The sequence below is a fragment of the Myripristis murdjan genome, chromosome 3 (assembly GCF_902150065.1).
Source record: "Myripristis murdjan chromosome 3, fMyrMur1.1, whole genome shotgun sequence".
Classification (NCBI taxonomy): Eukaryota; Metazoa; Chordata; class Actinopteri; order Holocentriformes; family Holocentridae; genus Myripristis; species Myripristis murdjan.
This window is the reverse complement of record NC_043982.1, coordinates 46864649-46888486: the sequence shown is the minus strand read 5'-3', so window position 1 is coordinate 46888486 and position 23838 is coordinate 46864649. Positions and strand designations below refer to the sequence as shown.

General features: G+C 45.4%; 2 protein-coding genes across 2 annotated transcripts in view; one reads left to right on the top strand and one right to left on the bottom strand.

Moving 5' to 3' along the window:
* The window catches only part of otog (otogelin), a 93602-nt gene that overhangs the window by 67407 nt on the left and 2357 nt on the right, over positions 1–23838 (top strand). Inside the window, 18 exon segments of the mRNA XM_030048693.1 lie at positions 1379–1556; positions 2411–2562; positions 3906–3995; positions 4127–4313; positions 4867–5087; positions 5598–5736; positions 5996–6184; positions 7253–7462; positions 12468–12572; positions 13614–13718; positions 15250–15351; positions 15486–15584; positions 15769–15809; positions 15998–16073; positions 16229–16407; positions 17977–18081; positions 20852–20971; positions 21105–21150. Coding sequence (XP_029904553.1) covers positions 1379–1556; positions 2411–2562; positions 3906–3995; positions 4127–4313; positions 4867–5087; positions 5598–5736; positions 5996–6184; positions 7253–7462; positions 12468–12572; positions 13614–13718; positions 15250–15351; positions 15486–15584; positions 15769–15809; positions 15998–16073; positions 16229–16407; positions 17977–18081; positions 20852–20971; positions 21105–21150 — 2344 coding nt within the window.
* LOC115356945 (troponin T, fast skeletal muscle isoforms-like) overlaps positions 6027–23838 on the bottom strand; it is a 45369-nt gene continuing 27557 nt past the window's right edge. The window contains exon 17 of the mRNA XM_030048261.1: positions 6027–6056. The gene's annotated coding sequence lies outside the window, so the exon portion shown is untranslated. The remainder of the gene's footprint in view (positions 6057–23838) is intronic.

Below are 23838 nucleotides of genomic sequence, written 5' to 3'. Positions count from 1 at the left end.
AGTAACGCATCTTTTGGTCATTCAGTTTTCCTTTTGGAGACAGGCATTAAAAGCAAACAATTAGCGATAATAATTTTTTTTTTTTTTAGTAATTTTTGTATTTTAAAAACCAAATAACAAATAACATGTTTTTTAAAAATCCGATTATGAAAGGAAATAAAATGGCCAAAAGATACACAGATCTTTAAAATATGAACTTTCTTCTTCTTCTTCTTCTTCTTCTTCTTCAGCCAGTCACTACAGCTAAAGTGCAAAGAGGGAAAATTCTTTGATTGGAAGTTGATTGGATGTTTTACAGCCCAGTCATGTAAAAATGCCTGTGAGCAAAACCAAATGATTTAGTTTCTAGAAAAGAAAGTTTGCAGATGTTTTTTTTTTTTCCATCCATAGAGAAGACCAGAAGCTAAAATAGGAAAATCATCAACACTGGAGTTACAAGGTTTTCACTTGACATTAATGATAATAAGCTTTAATGTCAGATGCCTGATGGGTTCTGGGATGTAAATGAAGCCAGTCAACTGAGTAGAATTTCTTTGCATGACTTAGAAAATCTAGCAGCACTGGCTTGTGCAGATGGCACAAATTAGTATTGCCAGATCTGCCAACACCGCCCGCTGTTTACACAGGAACAAACAAAATATTACGCCTTCTCCTTTACCAGCAGGTTTGATTCAGCACCCTGACATGACACACATCACTCTGCAGACACTTAACGCTGTGCCACCAATGTTCCCCTGCACATTTTCCTCCACAAAAACACGAGGGACAGCCGCTGCATCTCCGTCTGCGTTCCTTTTGCAACATAACGGTTGCAATCTGAGCTGCATCTGTCCTGTATCACAGCAGATCGCAGAGCAGCAGGTCCCAACCACAAACTGTTTCCTGTCCTGTTCTCCGCCGGGACAGCAATCACCCTAAAAACTTAATAAATATGTAAACTGACTCAAGTGTTTCCAGGTCACATGAAATTTCAATATCAGTGTCAATATGAGCAAAATGTGTTCCAAACATATGAAATATGAATACTGAGATCTGGATCTATATTCTGTGCGACAGTCTGTTCTATATATTCTGTCCTACAGTCTGTTCTATATATTCTGTTCTGTATATTCTGTTCTACAGTCTGTTCTATATATTCTGTTCTATATATTCTGTCCTACAGTCTGTTCTATATATTCTGTTCTATATATTCTGTATTCTGTCCTACAATCCTTCTATATAGTGTTATATATTCCCACAGTGTTTTGACCGGTGTGGTTAATGGTGGTGTCTGTGTGTGTGTGTGTGTGTGTGTGTGTGTGTGTGTGTGTGTGTGTGTGTGTATGTGTGTGTGTGTGTGTGTGTGTGTGTGTGTGTGTGTGTGTTTGTGCTGTTCCAGCCTCCGTACGCAGAGTTCATAGACGAGTGCAGCAAGCTGATCTGCGTCAATGAGCAGCTCGTTCTCTTCAACAAGTCGCAGAGCTGCCCCTTCGCCTCCGCCCCCCCCAACTGCGGCCTGCTGGGCTTCGCCGTCCTCGTCAACGGGGACAAGTGCTGTCCTCAGTGGGACTGTCCATGTGAGCTTCGCTCTCTCTCTTTGTCATGGTTTGGACCAGGGGTGTTCAAAGGGTGGTCTGGGGCCCCCGGCGGTCCGTGAAGGTCTTTCAGTGGGTCCTCAGCAAAATGAGGAATATTTTAAATGCTTGTGAAAGGCGTCTGAATGCAGCACAAGAAATCTGATGTTGATCCAGCATCTCTGACTGATCCTTCATTATATTTTAATAATTATAAATATAGTTTTCTTGTAATTTATAAAACTTTTTTTCTTTTTTATGTTGCAGTACTTTTTTTGCTAATTTTCTTATCACTTTTTCCCTGCATGTGACTTAAAGAAGTCCAGTGAACTGTCTCAGGTGTCAAAGGGTTAATCTAGTGGACAAAAATCTGTATCACTGATTATTGATTATTGATTATTTGAACATGATATTTGAACTGATTTGACAGGTTATGACACCTGGACAATTTCATAATGCACACAAACCAAAATATCTTTTCACATCAGAGTGACCTCCTGTGGGGGCCCAGGTCATGGAAAAGTTTGAAAACTCCTGTTTTAGACCAAGGACCAGATATTTCATTACATAATGCACAATGTTCAAACAGCTGTAACCATGCACTAGGGAAGACAGTGCGTTTTATTTTTTGTCATTTAGCAGGTGCAGTCTAACGTTCACTTCTAAACCTCAGGTGGCCTCAGTTTAGCTGAGATACATGTGGAGGTTAGATGGAGATGCAGAGAGTTTATGGCTATAATTTATACATCTTTTAAAGGACTAATTGATCACATGCACATGATTAAAATGTTATAAACGACTAATAGTTACCCAGAATGTCCATAATGTTTGATCTGACTGTGTTGTGTGTGTTCCAGGTCGCTGCTCCATCTTTCCAGATCTCAACGTGATCACGTTTGACGGGAACAGCTTTGCCGTCTACAAGGCAGCCTCGTACATCGTGACCCAGCTGCCCAACGAGACGGTCAGCGTGGCGGTGCAGGAGTGTCCCACCGACGCCGACTCCGGCGTGAGTCTGCCTGCTCAGCGAAGTCATTTTCACACCTGTCGGCCTTCAGTTCGCTTTGTTTCCAGTCAGTGGAACAGCTGCTGCTTTGTTCTCTCTTGTCCACATGCCAAAAAATTCAATCAGCAGGAGCCATGTGGAGCTGCCAACTGACTGCAAGTAGAGCTCAGACAAATATCATGAGGTTGAAACCCGTTTGGTCAGTCCAGTAGGCCGCATGGCTCGCAGCGCCATCAGCAGCTTCATCACTGCAGTGCCCCTGTTTCTCCAGGCCCTCAGAGCCTAACTGCTAGCTCTTGTAGGCGGGTTGGATCTAGTTGAGTTCCCACCACAATCGAACTCTCTGGATTACAGAGAGTTTGTTTGCAGTGGGTGCAGCTGATGTACTGTTTTTGTCTTAGTGTTTCTAGGGCTGCACGATTATGGCCAAAATGATAATCACGATTATTTTGATCAATATTGTAATCACGATTATTCATCACGATTATTCATCATGCTAGGGAAAGCATCTGTATTTTTATTGCACTACTTTTAAACAAACAATATGTGAACAGTTTTCAGTGCAAAATGAAACTTTAAATAAGAATAAATGCTAATAATAAAAAAAAAATTACCCAAGAATTTAAAATTTACCAAGGGCTAACTGAATAAATATGCTGTTACAGAGTGCAAACACAAAGTGCAACTCAATGGAAACAATTACAGCTTATACAGAAAAGGCACTGACGTTAGGCTTAGGCGTGTCTTTGGGAGGTAGATGGATACGGTGTTGCCTGGTGCAGGTTATTTATGTTATGGTTGCCTGGGTTGCCGCTGGACATGAACGGGGATTTTGTGAAGCAACGTTAGCTTTGGCCTTCATGCATTCCTCGTACTTGTGTTTGTGATGTTTTTTCAGGTGGTTGAACAGATTAGTTGTGTTACCCTGCGGGGCAGACACAACTCTGCTGCACTCTTTACATGTAACGTCTTCTTGTTTAACATCACTTGCCCTGAAACCAAAACAAGTCCAGACAATGGATGTGGATCCCTTTTGAGGCACTAGCTCCTCACATGATGCTCCTCATCTCCAATTGCTGCCATACCTTCTTCTCCCGACATGACTTGCTTTGATCAGTCCACCCAGTAACTTGAGGCTGCTGCAGCAGGGCGCGCTCGCTTGTTATTTAGGCAGCTTAATGAAGCCTTAACCATGCGTTCGCCCCCTGGAGCCCGCATTTTACATGTAAATATCGCCGACGATCAGGCTCATTTAATCGTGGCAGCCAATATCATGATCACGATTAAAATTTGATTAATTGTGCAGCCCTAAGTGTTTCCATCTGATTTTCTGTTTCTTTCTCAAGTTCCTCTGGAATTTCACCAACCTGTGTTTGGTGGCTCTCAACATCACCCACAAATCCAACCACATCGTCGTCGACAGGCTGCAGAGGAGGGTAGGGGGCGCCCTCACTTCTGCCTCATTTTTTCAAAAACTTTTTTAATACTTTAGTCTTTTAATAACATTGATTCAAAATGGATTTACCACCTAGTAAAATCCATTTGAATCTTTTTTCTTGGTCTTCAGCTCTATGTGAACTCACGCTACGCCAAGCCACGGTTCAGGAAGTTTGGCTTCGAGGTCCTGGACACGGGCAACATGTACCTGATCCGCAGCCCGGCCGGACTGAAGCTGCAGTGGTTCCACAGCACCGGCATGATGGTGATCGAGACCGACAGCCCCGGCAGCAAGCTCCCCACCATGGGCCTCTGTGGTCAGTTTCTTATTTCATATCTGCGGTAGTGCTGCAGGCAGTTCTTTCCTGAACTTGCTCAAATAATCACAGTAGCAAAAGTAAAACACGGTCGCAAAGTGAATTTTAACAGCAGAAGCCGTTAAATTGAGTAACAATAAAAATAAGATAAATCAGTCAATTAACACAAATTAGTCAAATACAGTGTGATAAAATAAAATATTCAAAACAATAAAAGCAGTAGCACTGGATACTCGGTACTGAGACTCCATAACTTTGTTTTATTTATTTATTCATTTTTTGTTCACTGTCTAATGTCTTCTGGGTAACAGCTGCTTTAGACTAACTGCACCAATCAGGGAAAATATCGCACATCCTAATCTTATGAGATATTGATATTGCTCATGATTAACATATTAAAAAATGGTGCGTCTAGCACTCACCAGACCTTCATCTGCAGTGTTGGTCAGCTGGAAGGATTCCTCGCAGTAGGAACTGACTTCTATTGCAGAAATGTCCATGAAGCTGTTGTGTTGCATGTGGCGTTTTGAAGGAGTCTGGTTTCTCTCCTCAGGCGGCTGTGATGGCGACCCCACCAACGACCTGGTGCTGCCCAACGGCACCGTGGTGTCAGAGAGTGAGGACCCGGCGCTATTCATTGACAGCTGGCAGCTTCCCAACACCACCGGCTACATCAGCCACAGCCGCCGCCGCGAAGTCAACTGCTCCACCAGCGACTGCTCGCGCTGCCTCGCCATGCTGACCAACCAGACCTTCACCGCCTGCCACGCCTTCGTACGCACACGCCCTGTCACCATTTACTGGAACATTTCACCTTTAAAACAGGCAGAGCTTTGCAGAGCATGAGTAAAACACAGTATCATCAGCAAAAGGGATTAATAATCAAGACCCAAAGAGTACTTTGAAAAAGATTCTTCAGAGAACTTTTTTTTTTAAAGTTAGTTGGAGAACCTAAGTAACTTACTAAACTAACATAAGACATACTCAACACATCCATGACTGTTGAACCCACCAGTATCTTTGTTTTCCATACTTTAGTCCACTGGTATTTTTAAAATGACAGTTTTTTAAAAATTCACGTACCCGCTGCAATACTCCAATGTACCCCCAGGGGTACATGCACTCCCATTTTAGAAACACTAATATAGACTGAGTAAAGGCAAAAAAAATCTAAAACAAACAAACAAACAAACAAACAAACAAAAACAAGCAAGCATAGCAGTGTAAGTCACATTGGGTCAAAATGTCATCAGCTGCCATTAACCCGCTCCTGATGGTTTGCAGGTTCCTCCCAGCACGTTCTGTGAGGTTTGGGTACGCGATGCAGAGTACGTCAACAACCACTGTGTGGCGCTGGCGGCCTACTCAGCTTCCTGCCACAAGTTCAATGTCTGCATCGAGTGGAGGAGTCCGGACTACTGCCGTAAGCCCTCTTTGATTGATTCAGCTGAACTCACATCACATGTATCTGTTGTCAGGGGAGAATCCTCAGCCTCCAAATGTCTTCAAGAAATAAGATTTCAGATTTTAGATCAGCCGTCCTCCGTGTTTCTGACTTCATCTGATTGGGTGTGAAAACGTGAGGCCTGGTGTTGTAGAGCTGTGTGTGCAGAGCGGAGTTTGATGCCTCAGTGGAGGTTAAAACACTGGAGTGAGGACCTTCTGTCCCGTCTGTCCTGCAGCCTTCGTTTGTCCCGAGGCTCTGCGGTACCAGGCCTGCCTGCCCGCCTGCACCGCTCCGTCCTGCCCCAACCAGGACTTCGAGGCCGACCCGGACCAGTGCTCAGGCCTGACCGAGGGCTGTGTGTGTCCCGAGGGAACCCTGCTGCACCGGCCCTACTCCACCCTCTGCATCCCCCCCGAAAAGTGTGGTAAGACACCCATGAGGTAAAGCAACAGAGCTCCGCCCACGGTGTGAACAGCTGACATGCGCTTCTACAGGAGCGATATCGCTGAGCCGCCATCTCCCTCTCCTCCCACCTCTCTGGGCCTGCTCAGGTAGATCTGTTCCAACCAGCCCAAACCCTCCAGAGCCGAGCCACTAAAGTAGAGTCACTTTATTTTCCTGCTGAGACGCACACAAACCAAAGACAGCCAAACAGAGGTTGGTGCACATTATGGGGTCACATTCTCTACTGTCACTTTTGCTTCAAATGTCAGGAAAAGCTGCCAAATGGCATAAAATCCCACAGCAGACACTTGGAGAGAGTATCCTACCTTCTCTTGTTTATTAAAGAATTATTAGCTATTGCATAAACTCTTTTATCCAGTGAGAATACAGAGGAGGGAGAGGGCTTCCACCTGAACAGCGTGAGTCACCTGGCCAACTGTGTGCCAGCATGTTGCACTAATAATTACTTAGAAATTATTTATGGCTTTCTCTGACTAAATCTACTAACTGAAGGGAATCTCAGCGTGCACGCTCATCTGCTTTTATACTGTCATAATATACGTGGTCAAAATCCCGATTTTACAATTAAGCTGTTTTTGCACCAATTTAAAACTTAAATCCCAATTAATCTATTTAATTGATTTATTTAATCTGATTTTTAGGTTTAAATATATAATCATTTATAATACATAATTTTAATAATTATGAATACTTTTCTGGTATTTTTTCATTCAAAAATGCAGTTTTAGGTAATTTTATGTTTTGTTTTGTTTGTTTTTGACTAATTTAATAATAGTAAACATTTTTAATCCAAAACAAGGTTTAATTGAATATCAGCCCTAAACAAGTGTTATCAGTGCCCTGGATTACCAATAATCTGTATCGGTATCGGCCCTGAAAAATCAGTATTGGTCAAACACTATTTGGTACGACATCATAAAAAATCCAAAGCAGATCTGAATGTACAGAGCCTACAGTTATATTTCTGCTCTGTGTGTGTGTGTGTGTGTGTGTGTGTGTGTGTGTGTGTGTGTGTGTGTGTGTGCAGCCTGCACGGACAGCTCCGGCATGCCTCGCTCTCACGGCGAGGTGTGGAAGGCGTCTAAAGATGGCTGCTGCATGTATCGCTGCGACAACGACTCCATTGTGCCGGTGGAGTATGACTGCTCCGGCGTCACGCCGCCCGTCTGCCGCCGCGCCGGCGAGGTGCTCATCAGCCTCGCCGACGACGCCAGCTGCTGCCCGAGGAAAGCCTGCGGTGAGCCGCCAGCGCACAACACACACACAGTGAAACAGCTGCACAAAATCACTGCCGGCCACTGAGAAGCAGCCTCACCGCCGCCCCTCAGTCAGGCGGCGCTTCAGGCATTTTCTTTACTTCAGCCAACAAAACCACCTCAGGTTCAGGTGAGACGAAGGTCGGGTTCAGGAAGTAAAACCGCCCGGTTGAGGTAACGTGAAGTACCAAACACCACGACCGCTTGGCGCCGGGTCTCCTCAGTAAGAGTCGGCTGTTTGATTCGCCCCCCTCCCTTCCTGCCTCTGAGCACGGCCTGGAGACCAAGGGTTATCCATGTTCTTCTGAAACTGTACAAATGAGTGTAATCCATGACAGTAAATAGGTTGGTCTCAGTGTTTAGGGCTCCTGCAGACATGTCAGAGAAAATACTCAGAAAGAGGCAGGGCCTTTTTCTCTTTACCTCGTGTGAAGTTTGTTCCATGAACCTGCAACAACCTTGCTTCCCCTGCATGGTGTTTCCTATTAAATATTCATGATGATTATATGTACTGCATACAGTCAGGAGGGTGATCATTTTCAAAATCACTGCGGTGTTGACCCGAGGCCCCTGCAGCCTTGGCATCCCGTGGCGGTCAGTTCGGGTGGGCGGTCCTGAAACGCTCCGTGCATCCTGCTGGTCGACAGCTGTTTTGGGGCGAGCGGCTGGGTCAGGCGGGGGGTGAGGCAGAACACACACACGCCATGCAACGCAAATGAAATGCAGATCATACACTATATTACCAAAAGTATTCGCTCACCTGCCTTTACTCATACTATGAACTGAAGTGCCATCCCATTCCTAACCCATAGAGTTCAATATGATGTCGGTCCACCTTTTGCAGCTATTACAGCTTCAACTCTTCTGGGAAGACTGTCCACAAGGTTGAGGAGAGTGTTTATAGGAATTTTTGACCATTCTTCCAAAAGCGCATTGGTGAGGTCACACACTGATGTTGGTCGAGAAGGCCTGGCTCTCAGTCTCCGCTCTAATTCATCCCAAAGGTGTTCTATCGGGTTCAGGTCAGGACTCTGTGCAGGCCAGTCAAGTTCATCCACACCAGACTCTGTCATCCATGTCTTTATGGACCTTGCTTTGTGCACTGGTGCACAGTCATGTTGGAAGAGGAAGGGGCCCGCTCCAAACTGTTCCCACAAGGTTGGGAGCATGGAATTGTCCAAAATGTTTTGGTATCCTGAAGCATTCAAAGTTCCTTTCACTGGAACTAAGGGGCCAAGCCCAGCTCCTGAAAAACAACCCCACACCATAATTCCTCCTCCACCAAATTTCACAGTCGGCACAATGCAGTCTGAAATGTACCGTTCTCCTGGCAACCTCCAAACCCAGACTCGTCCATCAGATTGCCAGATGGAAAAGCGTGATTCATCACTCCAGAGAATGCGTCTCCACTGCTCTAGAGGCCAGTGGCGGCGTGCTTTACACCATTGCATCCGACGCTTTGCATTGCACTTGGTGATGTGTGGCTTGGCTGCAGCTGCTCGGCCATGGAAACCCATTCCATGAAGCTCTCTGCGTACTGTACTTGGGCTAATCTGAAGGTCACATGAAGTTTGTAGCTCTGTAGCAATTGACTGTGCAGAAAGTCGGCGACCTCTTTGCACTATGCGCTTCAGCATCCGCTGACCCCTCTCCGTCACTTTACGTGGCCTACCACTTCGTGGCTGAGTTGCTGTTGTTCCCAAACGCTTCCATTTTGTTATAATAGAGCTGACAGTTGACTGTGGAATATTTAGGAGCGAGGAAATTTCACGACTGGATTTGTTGCACAGGTGGCATCCTATGACAGTTCCACGCTGGAATTCACTGAGCTCCTGAGAGCGGCCCATTCTTTCACAAATGTCTTGTTTCACAGTCTGCATGCCTGAGTGCTTGATTTTATACACCTGTGGCCAGGCCAAGTGATTAGGACACCTGATTCTGATCATTTGAATGGGAGAGCGAATACTTTTGGTAATATAGTGTATTTCAAGGGGTTAAAAAACAGACTGGCTTTTTGTTTTGTGTTTTTTGTGGGAGCAGAGTCTGAGTGAGAGGTCTGCCTCGCCGAGTTTCAGCACCTCGATTGGACGGTCTGACACAAACTGAGGTCACGGTTTTAGGGGATTCCTCTCCTTCAGCATGCAGTGATCTGGTTGGAAGGCTGCCGTGCATTATTTAAATATGATTTATGAAACACTGCTAATCATCAGAGTAAAAATCATTATTTTTCTATCAAAACCAGCGGTGCAATGTGCTGCACAACAGCAGGAATAACAATCCAGGAACAACAGAAAGATGCCAGGAATTTACAGTTTTTCTCCGTTGGTTTGGCTCATTTCTTGAAACTGAAATGACATTCTCAAAATAACATGGACAAAACTCCAAACCTCTTAGCAATTGTTCAAAACATACTGGAACATCTCATTCATTTCATGAAATTGTAAATGTCTTAGTACATGTCTCAATGTCTCAGTACATCTTTGCAAATGATTTAGTACAGTTAGCCTACAGTTAGCACAGTTAGCCTACAGTTAGCCTACAGTTAGCCTACAGTTAGCACAGTGAGCCTACAGTTAGCCTACAGTTAGCCTACAGTTAGCACAGTTAGCCTACAGTTAGCCTACAGTTAGCCTACAGTTAGCCTACAGTTAGCACAGTTAGCCTACAGTTAGCCTACAGTTAGCCTACAGTTAGCCTACAGTTAGCACAGTTAGCCTACAGTTAGCCTACAGTTAGCCTACAGTTAGCACAGTTAGCCTACAGTTAGGCTACAGTTAGCCTACAGTTAGCACAGTTAGCCTACAGTTAGCCTACAGTTAGCCTACAGTTAGCACAGTTAGCCTACAGTTAGCCTACAGTTAGCCTACAGTTAGCCTACAGTTAGCACAGTTAGCCTACAGTTAGCCTACAGTTAGCCTACAGTTAGCACAGTTAGCCTACAGTTAGCCTACAGTTAGCACAGTTTCCAAGTGAATAGATCTTGTTGATCTAAACTGACTGTTGGGTTCTCAGTCTAATGTCTAATGGTTGTTCTCTCCAAAACATGTCAGCATCATTTCATTGTATAAGTCATCACATGCACAATAGTCTGTTCAATTGTCAGAATTAGTCAAGAACATAATACCATGAATAATACCATATATGAATCACCTCATGGAACATTTGATAAATTGTTTACAGTTTTTTTCAGTAATTTTTTTCCAGTATAATGAAACTGGGATCCACTTTGTCGTCATCTTCACCTCCAAACCACAGCAGAAGTTTTCTTTTGCAAATGTGTTCATACCTTTTCATTGGATTCACACATTTTTCACGCTCTTTTGCACATCACTTCTCACATGTGTCATTTCCATGGCTCTGACTCCATTGACTTCACTGTGGAGGTCAAAAGCAAAACATCTGCTCACAGCTGATAGAAATGAGCTGCATCACTGTGAAATCACTAGTGCACCTGCATCACTGCCCTTTCCACAAATCACCATTCACCAATCAATCAGGATGCACCTAAAAGGGGCCTATAAATTGTATTCTGTATTTTTTTTTTTCAACTCCTTTGAGTTTTTCTGTGTAATACTGTATGTGAATTACAGTATTTCAGTTTTTGCCATCAATACAGTAAATTTTCACTTCAGACTCTTTCTAAGTTTGGATGCAGTTCTTTACTGTAAGTTGACATTTGAATGTGTAGCACACAGGAGAACCTTGTTCAAACTGACAGCTGTATTTTGTATTCTGCTGTCAGCTGTGTTACAGTACAGTAGAGCTGACTGAAGGAATCTACTCATTTGGGAAGAAGTTGAGTTGTTTGAGGGAAATATTGGCTTTTGCTACTTGCTTTACAATATGTAATGATGTAAGTCATCAAAAAAAATATGACTGCAATGCACACAGGAGAAAGTAAGGTTGAACCTGCTCAGACTGAAAAGGGTGTGTTGCATTTTGGTGTTGAGTATGAAGTGAGTGAGTGAGTGGATTAGTTGTATTGGGCGCTGACAAAATGTGCTTTTTCTGCATGTTTGAAATGTTTTGTCATGGAAGCAAAGCAAACAAAATGTGTTATTTTGGGAAGAGAGCCTCTCATTAGGCTGATGGATTTACTGTTTTGATATCATGGTTTCTGAGTTGAAAAAAACTGTAATGGTTACAATTTCCTTGGCAGTATGAGTGCAACGTGTGATGTCAAACCTTGGAGGCTACTCTTACCGTAAAATCCTTTTTTTTTTTTCTCAGTTTTATACACAATTGTATTCTGTTAGCTAGACAAAAAAATAGTACAGTAACCACTGTCAGTGAAGGACTGGGCTAAGACTGAGAGGTGGACATGAGGGATATTTCAATGGTCCTCTGCCATAGTGACAAAACATCTAAACATTTTGACTTGCAGTGCTTACACAATGCCAAAGGGACGATGCATTTTGGGGGCACTGACTATTGATATGATAAAGAAACTTCATTTTGACACATGAGTGAACTGTTTTGGGAGAGATATGAGCTTTTGCAGGTGATCCATGGTGTTGTGCTGAACCATCCAGGTTATTTTGGCAAAAGCACCAAGCGTGTTGAGAACGTCCGGTCTGTTTCAAGAAATCAGCCAAAGCAATTGAGAAGGATCTTTCTCATTTTGGGGGCGCTGACTATTTATATGGGAAAGGAATTTAGTTCTGAAGCATGAGTGAACAGTTTTGGGAGAGATATGAGCTTTTGCAGGTGATCTATGGTGTTGTGCTGAACTGTAAGACTGTTTTGCCAAATGATCTTGAAGTTTTGAGAATGTAATTTCAGTTTCAAGAAATGAGCCAAACCAATGGAGAAAAACTGTAAAAGAAATGATGAAATACAGCATTAAAACCAAGTCACAGATTTAAAGAACAAGAAAGACGGACAGCATCTGCAGGACCCTAACCCTGTGTGTGTGTGTGTGTGCGTGTGTGTGTGTGTGTGTGTGTGTGTGTGTGTGTGTGTGTGTGTGTCTGTGTGTGTGTCCAGTTTGCAACCAGAGTGTGTGTGAGCTGTCACCTCCAGACTGTAAATATGGAGAGAAGCTGGTGTCGTACTACAGACAGGACTCCTGCTGCCCCGACCACGTCTGTGGTGAGTTCACCCTCTGACTGACTGACTGACTGACTGACTGACTGACTGACTGACTGACTGACTGACTGCTGACTGACTGACTGACTGACTCCTGACTGACTGACTGACTGACTGACTGACTGACTGCTGACTGACTGCTGACTGACTGACTGACTGACTGACTGACTGACTGACTCCTGACTGACTGACTGACTGACTGACTGACTGACTGACTGACTCCTGACTGACTGACTGCTGACTGACTGCTGACTGACTGACTGACTGACTGACTGACTGACTGCTGACTGACTGACTGACTGACTGACTGACTGACTGACTCCTGACTGACTCCTGACTGACTGACTGACTGACTGACTGACTGCTGACTGACTGACTGACTGACTGACTCCTGACTGACTGACTGACTGACTGACTCCTGACTGACTGACTGACTGACTGGCTGACTGACTGGCTGGCTGACTGACTGCTGACTGGCTGACAGTCAGTCACTACATGATTTCTAGTCACAAATATTAAACATGTTCATTATTTATGATCTCTCCTGAGCTGATCGGACCGGACAAAATCACTCTGAACACACCACACACACACACACACACACACACACACACACACACACACACACACACACACACACACCACAGGGACATCACATACACACCACAGGGACATCACACACACACCACAGGAACACCACACACACACCACAGGAACATCACACACCACAGGAACATCACACACACCACAGGAACATCACACACACACCACAGGGACATCACACACACACCCCACACACACACCACAGGGACATCACACACACACACCCCACACACACACCACAGGGACATCACACACACACCGTGTCGTTTACAGTGCGCCCTCTGCTGGCTGAGATCAGAGGGGAGGACCGGGCCTTAGTGAGCCAGCTGTGCAATGATGGACTTCCATTTCCATGTTCTGATGTTTCTGTGTGTGTGTGTGTGTGTGTGTGTGTGTGTGTCTGTGTGTGTGTGTGTGTGTGTGTGTGTGTGTGTGTGTCAGAGTGTGACCCGGAGCTGTGTGAGTCACATGTTCCCGCCTGCAGAGACGACCAGACCCTGATCTCGACCCGGGCCGAGGGGAGCTGCTGTCTGGCCCACATCTGCAGTCAGTTTGATTCTTAGTGATCTGATTTATTCATGTATCCAACAGCAACACACACACACACACACACACACACATAGAAAACCCGTGGAGCCCTGTGCTGAGGTCGGACCTCCCAGCAGGTGAGCAGAGGTGCGGGTCACAGAGTAAAGCGGCTCACTGGTTCATCAGATGGGACGGTTCCCCTGTCAGGCTGGACGTCCCGTCGGCCGCTCAGCTGGGCGCTCTGATGTCACACACTCCAAAGCCCCAGTTTGTCATTCAGTTTTCAGAGAAATCGAAGATGATGGGAGGGCAGCTCTGCGTCACGGAGCCACGCGGCGGCCATGTTCCTGCTCGCTGTCCTCGCCTGGTGCTGCTGCCTTCCTGAGCCTGACGCCACAGCAACATGGCCGCCGCGTGGATCCCATCATATTGGTACAGAGAGATTAAAATCACCGTTAAAATGATGATAGTCAGAATAACTATGAAATATCCAATCCAATCCACTCTATTTATGTAGCACAAGTTGAACAAACACAAGGTTTTCCAAAGTGCTGCACAGCAAGATAAAACACCACAAGGTGATGCAGTAGAAGCAGAATAAAAAGGTAAAATACACAATAGGATAATACAATAAAATAAGATAAAATAAATCAAAACAAAACAAAATAAAATAATTTAAAAGGAATAAAATAAATTAATTTAAAATGCACTGCTTGCACAGGATAAAAAACAAAAACATGCACACATAAAATCATATGTTTTTATGCTGCTTCTATTATTTTTTATTGCTTTTAGTTGCTTGTTAAATAAGTTCTTTTTAATACATATTTATGTTGCCTGTATTGTTTTATTGTGTTTAATTGTATTGTTTTTAATATATTAATACTCACTCATTTATTACACTACTTTTTATATCGCTTTTTTCTATTCCGTTTAGTATTGATTGTATTTTACTCTGTTGTCTTGTAGTTTTTAGCTCCAGTGTTTTCCTCATGGGGGCGCTCTACACCGGGAGCTGTGTCTGGCCTGCCTGCAGGGGGTGCCGTCCTGGGGGCTGTCCTGGCCTGGATGGTTGGGGGCCCTGCTCCAGGGCCTTATGGCCGTGGTGTGGGCTCCTGTCTGTCTGGATTGGGGTGGTCTCTGTGGTGGCGCCCCCTGTAGTCGTGGGCTGGGACGCCTCTCGGTGTGGATGGCTCCCAAAGAATGAATGGTGTTTCCTCATCTGGTCCCTCAGTGCTCAGCCATGTTTCATTCTATCTTTGGGTGTGGTTGGGGTGGGCTGGGGCGTGGTGGGGTGTATGCCTGGAGTGTATGCATGTGTGAAATATGTTGTACTTGTGTGTGTGTGTGTGTGTGTGTGTGTGGGTGAGTATGAGGGGGTGGGGGATTAGGGTTTTATGTATTTTAATGTAAAGCACTTTGTGTTGCATTTGTTTTATGTATGAAAGGTGCTATGTAAATAAAGTTTGATTTGATTTGATTTGATTTGATTTGATTTAAAGGCAAATTAAAGATTTTGAACTAAAGCCGAGGCGTGTGTTTCCTGCAGTGTGCTCCTCCTGTCCGGATGCACTTCCTGTCTGCCAGGAGGGCGAGGTGCTGACGGTGGACGGGAACACGACGGACCGCTGCTGTCCTGTCTACCACTGTGGTCAGAACACACACACACACACACACATAAACACACACAGGTGTAAATAGCTGTAAATGCAAAATTTGCTTGCTTGTTTTGTGATTTGCACTGTGTGTGTGTGTGTGTGTGTGTGTGTGTGTGTGTGTGTGCAGTGTGTGAGCCCTACAGGTGTCCTCAGGTCAGCTGTCCAGTAGGGATGTCTGCAGTGTCAGTGTCCAGTCCAGATCTCTGCTGCCCCACACACACCTGTGGTAATCTGTGCTACTGATGAATTTAAAATCAAAGGAAACATGACGGGATACACACTTGTCTCTGTGCGGGACACACACACACACACCAGCATGCTGCAGGATAACACACTCTTCATACACATTTTACACACTGTACACACACACACACGCTTTGTACTCATGTTGTCTTGGTGTGTGTTTTCAGAGTGCGCCTGTGACAAGATCTCAGCCCCGAAATGTGGCCTGGTGCGTCCTGACACACACACACACACACACACACACACACACACACACACACACACACACACACACACACACACACACACAAAGTTATGGAAATGTAACTGACTGGCTCTGTGTAAATTATATGACAAAACTTTGCTGACAAAACTAACCCTGGCTGTGTGTGTGTGTGTGCGTGTGTGTGTGTGCAGGGTGAGTCCTCCCAGCTGGACCGGGCCTTCCTGTCTGACCCACAGAACCAGTGTGCATGTAAAAGATACAAGTGTGGTGAGTTTTCTGAACGGTGTTCACTGTGAGCGAAGCTCAGTGTTTACGTTCAGACCTGCCGTGAGGCCTCTGAAGAGCCATCAGTCAATGATCCCAGTTTGTTACCTCTGACCTCTGCTGTTTGTGTGTGTGTGTGTGTGTGTGTGTGTGCGCAGTGCGTGAGGCGGTGTGTGTGGACGGCGAGCGGGGTGTGATGCGGCCGGGACAGACACTGGTGGAGCACGGGGAGGACGGACTGTGTCACATGAAGCAGTGCACACGCAGCCTGGACCCCGACAGCGGGCATCACCTGCTGCGCACCAGCAGCACTAACTGCTCCGCCCACTGCCAGCCGGTGAGCCCAGGACACCTGTCTCACACACACACACACACACACACACACACACACACACACACACACACACACCACCTGGACACCTGTTTCATACACACTGCGCTCAGAAACCTCTTGAACTACGCCTGTGGAGGTTCTCCGTCCGCAGCTCCTGGTTCTCCACACAGAGCTGAGTGGAGCTCAGCTGGTTTCTCTTCTTCAGCTCTGACCTACAGGTGGGGCGTCTCAGCTGTTTCACCTGGAGGACGTTCTCCAGGTCGCTGACTCGTTAGTGCTCCTCCCTGCTGGGACTTCATTAGTGTCGTTAGGGTCACATGACTCCAGGAGTGAACGACGGTCTTGAGCCTTGGTCGTTGGGTTCACCTGGTGGTCATTGGGGTCTGCTGGTGGTCGTCAGGGTTAACTGATGGTCGTTAGGGTCACCTGGTGGTCGTTAGGGTAAGCTGGTGGTCGTTAGGGTCACCTGGTGGTCGTTAGGGTACGCAGGTGGTCGTTAGGGTAAGCTGGTGGTCGTTAGGGTCACCTGGTGGTCGTTAGGGTACGCAGGTGGTTGTCAGGGTAAACTGATGGTCGTTAGGTTCACCTGGTGGTCGTTAGGGTAAGCTGGTAGTTGTTGGGGTCACCTGGTGGTCTTTAGGATCACCTGGTGGTCGTTAGGGTCACAAAGGGTCAGAAGTGATGGCAGGACAGTGTTGTCGGTTGGAGATAGATGGAGTGTGTCAGTCCTTCCTGTCCAACACATGAATGTCCTGGAGGAGCGTCTCGTTCAACACACACACACTCCCTGTCACGCAGAGCTCTTTTACCTCAGTGTTCTGCGCCGCCGTGTGCTGCAACAGAAACACCAGGAAACCAGCAGCATGGCGACATGTCACAATAAGGTGTGACTTTGAACAGGTAGAAAGGTGCTGAAACCTTTCAGCGTAATCTTTTAATGATATCTTCAGATCCTTGTATCACAGAGATACTGCTTTTAAAGGTGCAGTGCGTAAAACTATATTAAACTAAGGATTCAACTGACAAAAAAACAACAAATGAAAAAAGAAATGAATAAAATTTGAAGGTTGAATTTAAAAGTTTCTCATCTCTGCTCGACAGATAAATTTTGTGCTTCCAAGTTTTTGTCAGTGGAGTCTAAACAGTCCTCATTTCAGTCATCCCTGAATTCTATACAGTGCACCTTTTAATTAAAAAGGCATACACCTCATGATGTCATACATTCAAATAAAATAAAGCAGCAGCCTATATCTTCAATATGTTATACTAACCAGGGTATTTTTTTTTTTATCATACTCACATCTTCATTAAAAAAAAAAATATATATATATGATATTATATATGTGATATGATATTATCAGGAAATAAATTATTACTCGTTCACTCCTAAATACATAAGGAGTTTTTTCACATTAGTAACACATTTAGAGACATTTTATTGGATTTTGAGTTTCACATGTTTCAGTAGTTATGACATTTTCAGCTGCGACATCCTCATGTCATTCCAGTGTGTTGATTATAATAAAAACACAGATCTATCTGGTCTGAAACTCATGTTTTTTTGTGTTTCAGAATCAGATCTACGTTCCTCCTAAAGACCAGACGACATGTTGTGGTGTTTGTAAGAACATTTCCTGTCTCTACCAGAGTGACAACGGGACTTCAGTTCTGGTTAAGGTAGGCCAGCACAGGAAAGGTTTTTTTTAATGTAATCCTGTTGTTTCAGTGTCTGCATTAAGATCGGACTGTGATCCAATCACATTTTACTTCACATGTCACATCCTCAGATCCTCAGTACCCACACATGAGATGAAGTGAAGTGAAGTGACCTTTAGTTATTGCTTTTCTTTTTTTCTTCAAAGATTTGTTTTTAGAGTTTCTGCTTTATTTGATAGTGATAAAAGAGTGGCAGGTAAGGAGGGTAATCCAGTATGTCCGCCTGCATCTTTGTTGGATGTGGATTGGAGCTCATCTGCATTTACATCTTTCTTTCACAACATGTCCTGACCGACTCCGGAGAGTTCCTGAGCAGGACCATCTGGAGTTGAGTTCTGTTCAGACAGATTTCCAGCTCACCTGGTCTAGTTTGGGCCAATCACAACTGTCTATCTAATATGGGGTGGGTTTAATTAGGGCCCGAGCACTGGAACAGTGCGAAGCCCTATTGTTTTTGCTTCGTTTTTTCTTCTTCTTATTATTATTACGCCCAAATAACCCTTAATTTGACCCCCTAAACATGCTCAAAAACTCACCAAATTCGGCACGCAGGCCAGGTCTGGCGAAAAATTTGATAAAATGGACAAACGGACCCCCCAAGTGCAAAAATGGGCTCGGTAGCGCCACCTAGGGACACAAAGGCAGCTGCTGTGGCCCACAGGAATGTGATAGAAACACCAAACCAACGCCGAAATGTAGGTCTCATCAAGCCCTACAAATCACGCGCTGACACCCCCCAACTAAAACCAACAGGAAGTCCGCAATTTGCGTTTGAACATCACGTTCTCGCCCAAAATTCCGCTTTGAACAAAATCTATCTCCTCCCAGGCCGTAAGTGTCAGCGGCTTGAAAATTTAATAGATGACAGAGGACACAGTGCTGAACAAAAGTTGCTAAAAACTCCGTCATTACTCGATTAGTTTGGATTTTATAAGCCCTCAAAGTCAGAGTGGCCAGAGCCAAAATCTCATTTTTTCCCATAGAGTTTGGTGTGCAGAGGCTGACCTTTGGCACTAATTAAGCCCCTGGAGTCTAAAGTAAAAGTTTGACAGCTTTGAAAACTATCCAGATGGAAAGAGGACAAAAAATCCTACAAAAATATGTAGTTTTGATGTGGATTGGACCAAGTATGTGGGAGCTGTGAAGAGTTTTCAAACGTTTTGGACTCTGGTGTGCTCTGCTCTGCACTCTGCCTGGACATGTGACTCACTCTAGCTGCCTCAGGAATGCGCAATACACACCCATTGTAAGAGCTCAGAGGGAGCAGAAAACACTCTCAAACTAAAACTGCCATAACTCAAAAACGGTAAAAAATAGCAAAATCATGTAAATGGGAGATTTATAGATCCGAGTCTCGTGACTCGTTTATGCTTTGAATCAAGTCTGTAACTGAAACGGTGACCGACCTGTGACACCTCAAACAGGGGTGGGTTTTCTGGATTTCTCCATTAGATTGAATGAGGATTTCTCTGTCTGCCTGCATTTTGGTGTGATCATGCCACAGCTGCCAGTACTCAAGTCAGTCACACACTAGGACATGCTAAGGGCGCCATCTGCTGGAGGGGCGCTGCTAGTGGCCAGAGGGGCACCAGCAGCGAAAGTACTACCAGTGGGTTTTTGTTGGCGTCGTGTGTGTGTGTGTGTGTGTGTGTGTGTGCATGTGTGTGTGTGTGCACGTGCGTATGTGTGTGTGTGTGTGTGTGTGTGTGTGTGTGTGTGTGTGTGTTTGTGTGAGTGAGTGAGTGAGTGAGTGTGTCTGCCTGCTTTTTGGTGTGATCAAGCCACAGCTGCCAGTACTCAAGTCAAGCACACACTAGAACATCCGCGGCCTTTCAAAATAAAAGCCCAAAACTCGTTCACAATAAAAGCACCGAAAAATACCCTAAAAAATGGAACAAACGGACGAATTGTCTGCGCTTCGACACGCGCGCCATCCCCGACGTGCACAGGGGGGCGAGGGCCCGTCCAACGCTGCTTGCAGCTTTAATTCGATGACTGATGCTGCTGAGGCTCAGCGGTCGCTCAGGTCTATCCTGTAGCGCAGAGGCATTTTGGTCTGCAGCCTTTGCTAACAGCCCTAAGTCGGGGTACACGCTGTGTGGTTTCGGGCTGTCGCAGATAAAAGATGAGCAGCGTGGTAGAAACGTGGCGAAGGCTTTGGCGGCTCCAAAACAGTTCGTCCTTCACAGCGCACTGGTTCAAAGATGGCCGTCGTCACGATCTTAGCCTGGAACAAAATTCTGGCCCTGTCAGAAATATAAGTGGCTAAATTTTGGTAACTGCCCCTATTACTTGCATTTCCTTACCAACAATAGGAACGCAACATAAAACAAAGCACTGATCAACCCGACACTGGAGCTAAACCAAATGATGGAGGGCAAATGATGGGGTTCCAAGAAAGAAGAAAACAACCGGGTCCATGTTCTCCACCTCTTCCTTTTTTATTGTTCTTTTGTTATTATTTAATGCATCGATACCACTTAATATTAATAATTATACCAATATACATTAATATCACATAATATTAATAATGACTAAGATTAAGATATTAGATCCATATCACACAGTATGGCTGAGAGTTTCCAGACTGATTCTCATTTGTGAAGTCTGGTGATGCCAGGCTTCCACCTGTATGTTTACGTGGTAAAGACACTCTCCCGTCACCTGAGGCGCAGGTTAACCACAGGTGAGACGGGGCGACAGAGTTCATGTTGCTCTGTGTCTTTCACAGCCGGGAAGATCCTGGGTGTCCGACTGCATGAAGTTTGACTGCACAGACACTCTGTCAGGACCAACGCTCATCTCCTACTCCTTCAGCTGCCCTCCCTTCAATGAGACTGAGTGTATGAAGGTCAGCATGCTGCAGCACACACACACACACAGATACACACATGCAGTGTTCAGCTGTTCTCTGCACACTCATTCACACACCCTGTTTGTGCCTTTATTGCCACACTAACACTGTGCCTGCTGTCTCAACTCAGGTTGGGGGGACGATTGTAAGTTACATGGACGGATGCTGCAGGACATGTGAGTACCGGGCTGGGCTCGGCGCCGTGCTGTAGTGAGTGTAGGCCTGTAGGCTGCAGCTGACTGAAGAGCGACTTCCTGCCGCTCAACATGTTTCACTACATGTTTGCCCTTCAGTTTATTAGCCGCGCACCAAATCCTCAACCAAAATGTTTGAATTGGCTGATGCTTTTCTGTTATGAAGTTCACCGGCAGCGTTTGTCTCTGTGTATTCAGTCTAGTCAGATGTGTCTGCATGCTTCTCAGTGAACCACAGCATTCGAGTGTAAAAGCCTCATCAGTGAAATGACATGGCGGTCGCTGTCTCATCAGCACCTCCACATAATGTTATGAAGAGCCGTCACTGAAAAGCATCTGATGACATGCAAGTGGGTTTGTGGTTTATGTGTTGCTGCTTACCTTCATGTACCAATCCCACCAGGTACTGGATTCTCCCTGTTCCCCTTCCCCGTTAGCCCATTGACTCCCACAGTTAACACAAACTGTGAACGAGGTACCAAAACAGCAAGGCAACCAGCACCATTGTTGATATTCAACAATGTACTCCCTCCAAAAAGAAAAACAAAACAAAAAAAGCTCACAGGAAGCCCAAAGTCTCACTGCAAAGTGCCCCCTCGCCCCTCTCCAGATTTACCCCACCCTCTCCTGTGGATCACGTACATGACAGCTAAACTCTTTCCCCATGTTGCACTGTCTGGGCAGTGCATTGTTGATTGCCAACAATGTACTGTTGGTAGTGGCCATGTAGTCAGGTTTAGATGTCTGCATGCGTAGTGACTGGGGTGGGCTGGTGATGGGATCTGTCAGCTGATTGGCCGGTAGCCACTGTAGAAGATCTTCTCCACCATGACGGGAACTGTTGGGAAGATTAATTAAAGGTGCTACTTGTTATTTAACCAACAACAATAATAATAATCCAACAGCCTCATTTCTGTCCATACCTCACGAGCAGGATCAGACAGGTAGAGAGCGCTGGTCTTCCAGAGCAAACTCAGAGGCTACAGTTAGCAATCCATTCTTTCAATATTTATTTGAAGTAGCTTGTTGGAACTGATTACCGAGAGAGGTTGGGGGAGGTTGGATCCTGCTCAAAACCTTGTTGTTGAAGCAGCAGCTTTTAGCCGTGGTCAGACATTCAGTCATTGGTGCCTGTTGTGGCAGCAACCCAAAGACCCGGTGGTGGACACCATTGGTGAGGGAGGCTGTCAGGATGAAGAAGGAGGTCATCCAGGCTTTGCTAGCATGGGAGACTCTGGAATTGGCTGAGAGGTAGGCAGCGAGGGCAGTCATGGAAGCAAAAACTCAGGTACCGGAGGAGTTTGGGGAGGCCATGGAGAAGGACTTTTGGTTGGCCTTGAAGAAGTTCTGGCAAACTGTAAGGGTACTCAGGTGGTACCCTGGCAGAGGCCACCAAGGTGCTTGGGAGACTCTGCAGTGGCAAGGTGCCAGGAGTAGAATGTCCACTTTGGTGGCCTCAGGATTGTGTCCCTGCTCTTTGCAGATGACGTGGCTCTATTGGCCTCAGGCTGTGACCTCCCAGCATGCACTGGAATGGTTTGCAGCCGAGCGTGAAGCAGTCGGGACGAGGATCAGCACCACTAAGTCCAAGGCCATGGCTCTCTGCCAGAAAAAGGTGGTTTGTCCTCTCTGAGTGGGGAGTGAGTTACTGCCTCAAGTGGAGGAGCTCCAGTATCTTGGGATGTTGTTCATGAGTGAGGGGAAAATGGAGTGGGAGGTTGACAGGTGGATCTGGGCAGCCGCTACAGTTACGCAGTCGTTGTACTGGACCGTCGTGGTGAAGAAGGAGCTGAGCTAGAAGGAAAAGCTCTTGATTTACCAGAAGATCTTTGTTCACGAGCTCTGGTTAGTGACCAAAAGATTGAGATTGTGCCTGGGAACGCCCTGGGACACACCAGGATCCTTCCTCAGCCTGATACCACCATGACCAGGACACGCAGCAAAACCTGATGATGATGATGATGATGATGATGATGATGAACAAATAAAGACAGTTGACAAATAAAGAAAATAAATAAAGACAGTCAACAAATGAAGACAATAAATAAAGACAGTCAGCAAATAAAGAGAACAGAATCAGAATCAGACAACTTTATTTATCCCCAAGGGGCAATTCAGTTTAGCAGTGTACCCAGACAAGTAAAGACATTAAACAAATAAAAACAATCAAGACAATAAACAAAGGCAACAAATAAAATCAATCTGGGCTAACATCAGAGAAGAAGATGAGCCATCAGTGTCACTTCAGACGCGGTTTGAAGGGAATTTTGTCCCTCAGTGTGTTCTCATATTCCTCTGGAGGGGAAACGAACCTCATGGTCTGTCCTCTTCAGGAAGCCATGGGGCTGATGGGAAGAGTGGTTTTAATGGTCAGAAACAGTAAACGCTGCATGCAGCACCTTGAAGTTGTGTTCTTCAGTGAATTCCAGGCAGAACAGTTTGGGGAAAAAAGCCAGTTCATTTTGTTTTTTTCTAAAATGATCAAAAGAAACTTAAGTATGAACAAATGCATGATGGAGAACTTCTACAGTGGCTGCCTTGGTTCTGTTGTTCTGCACCATCTGTTCTCTGTTCTTCAGAATGAAACTGCTTCCCTCCAGTTTTCCAACACTGCTGTGACAGAGCTGCTGTCCTGCTTTACCCTAACCCTAACCCTTCTTCTCTGGCCAA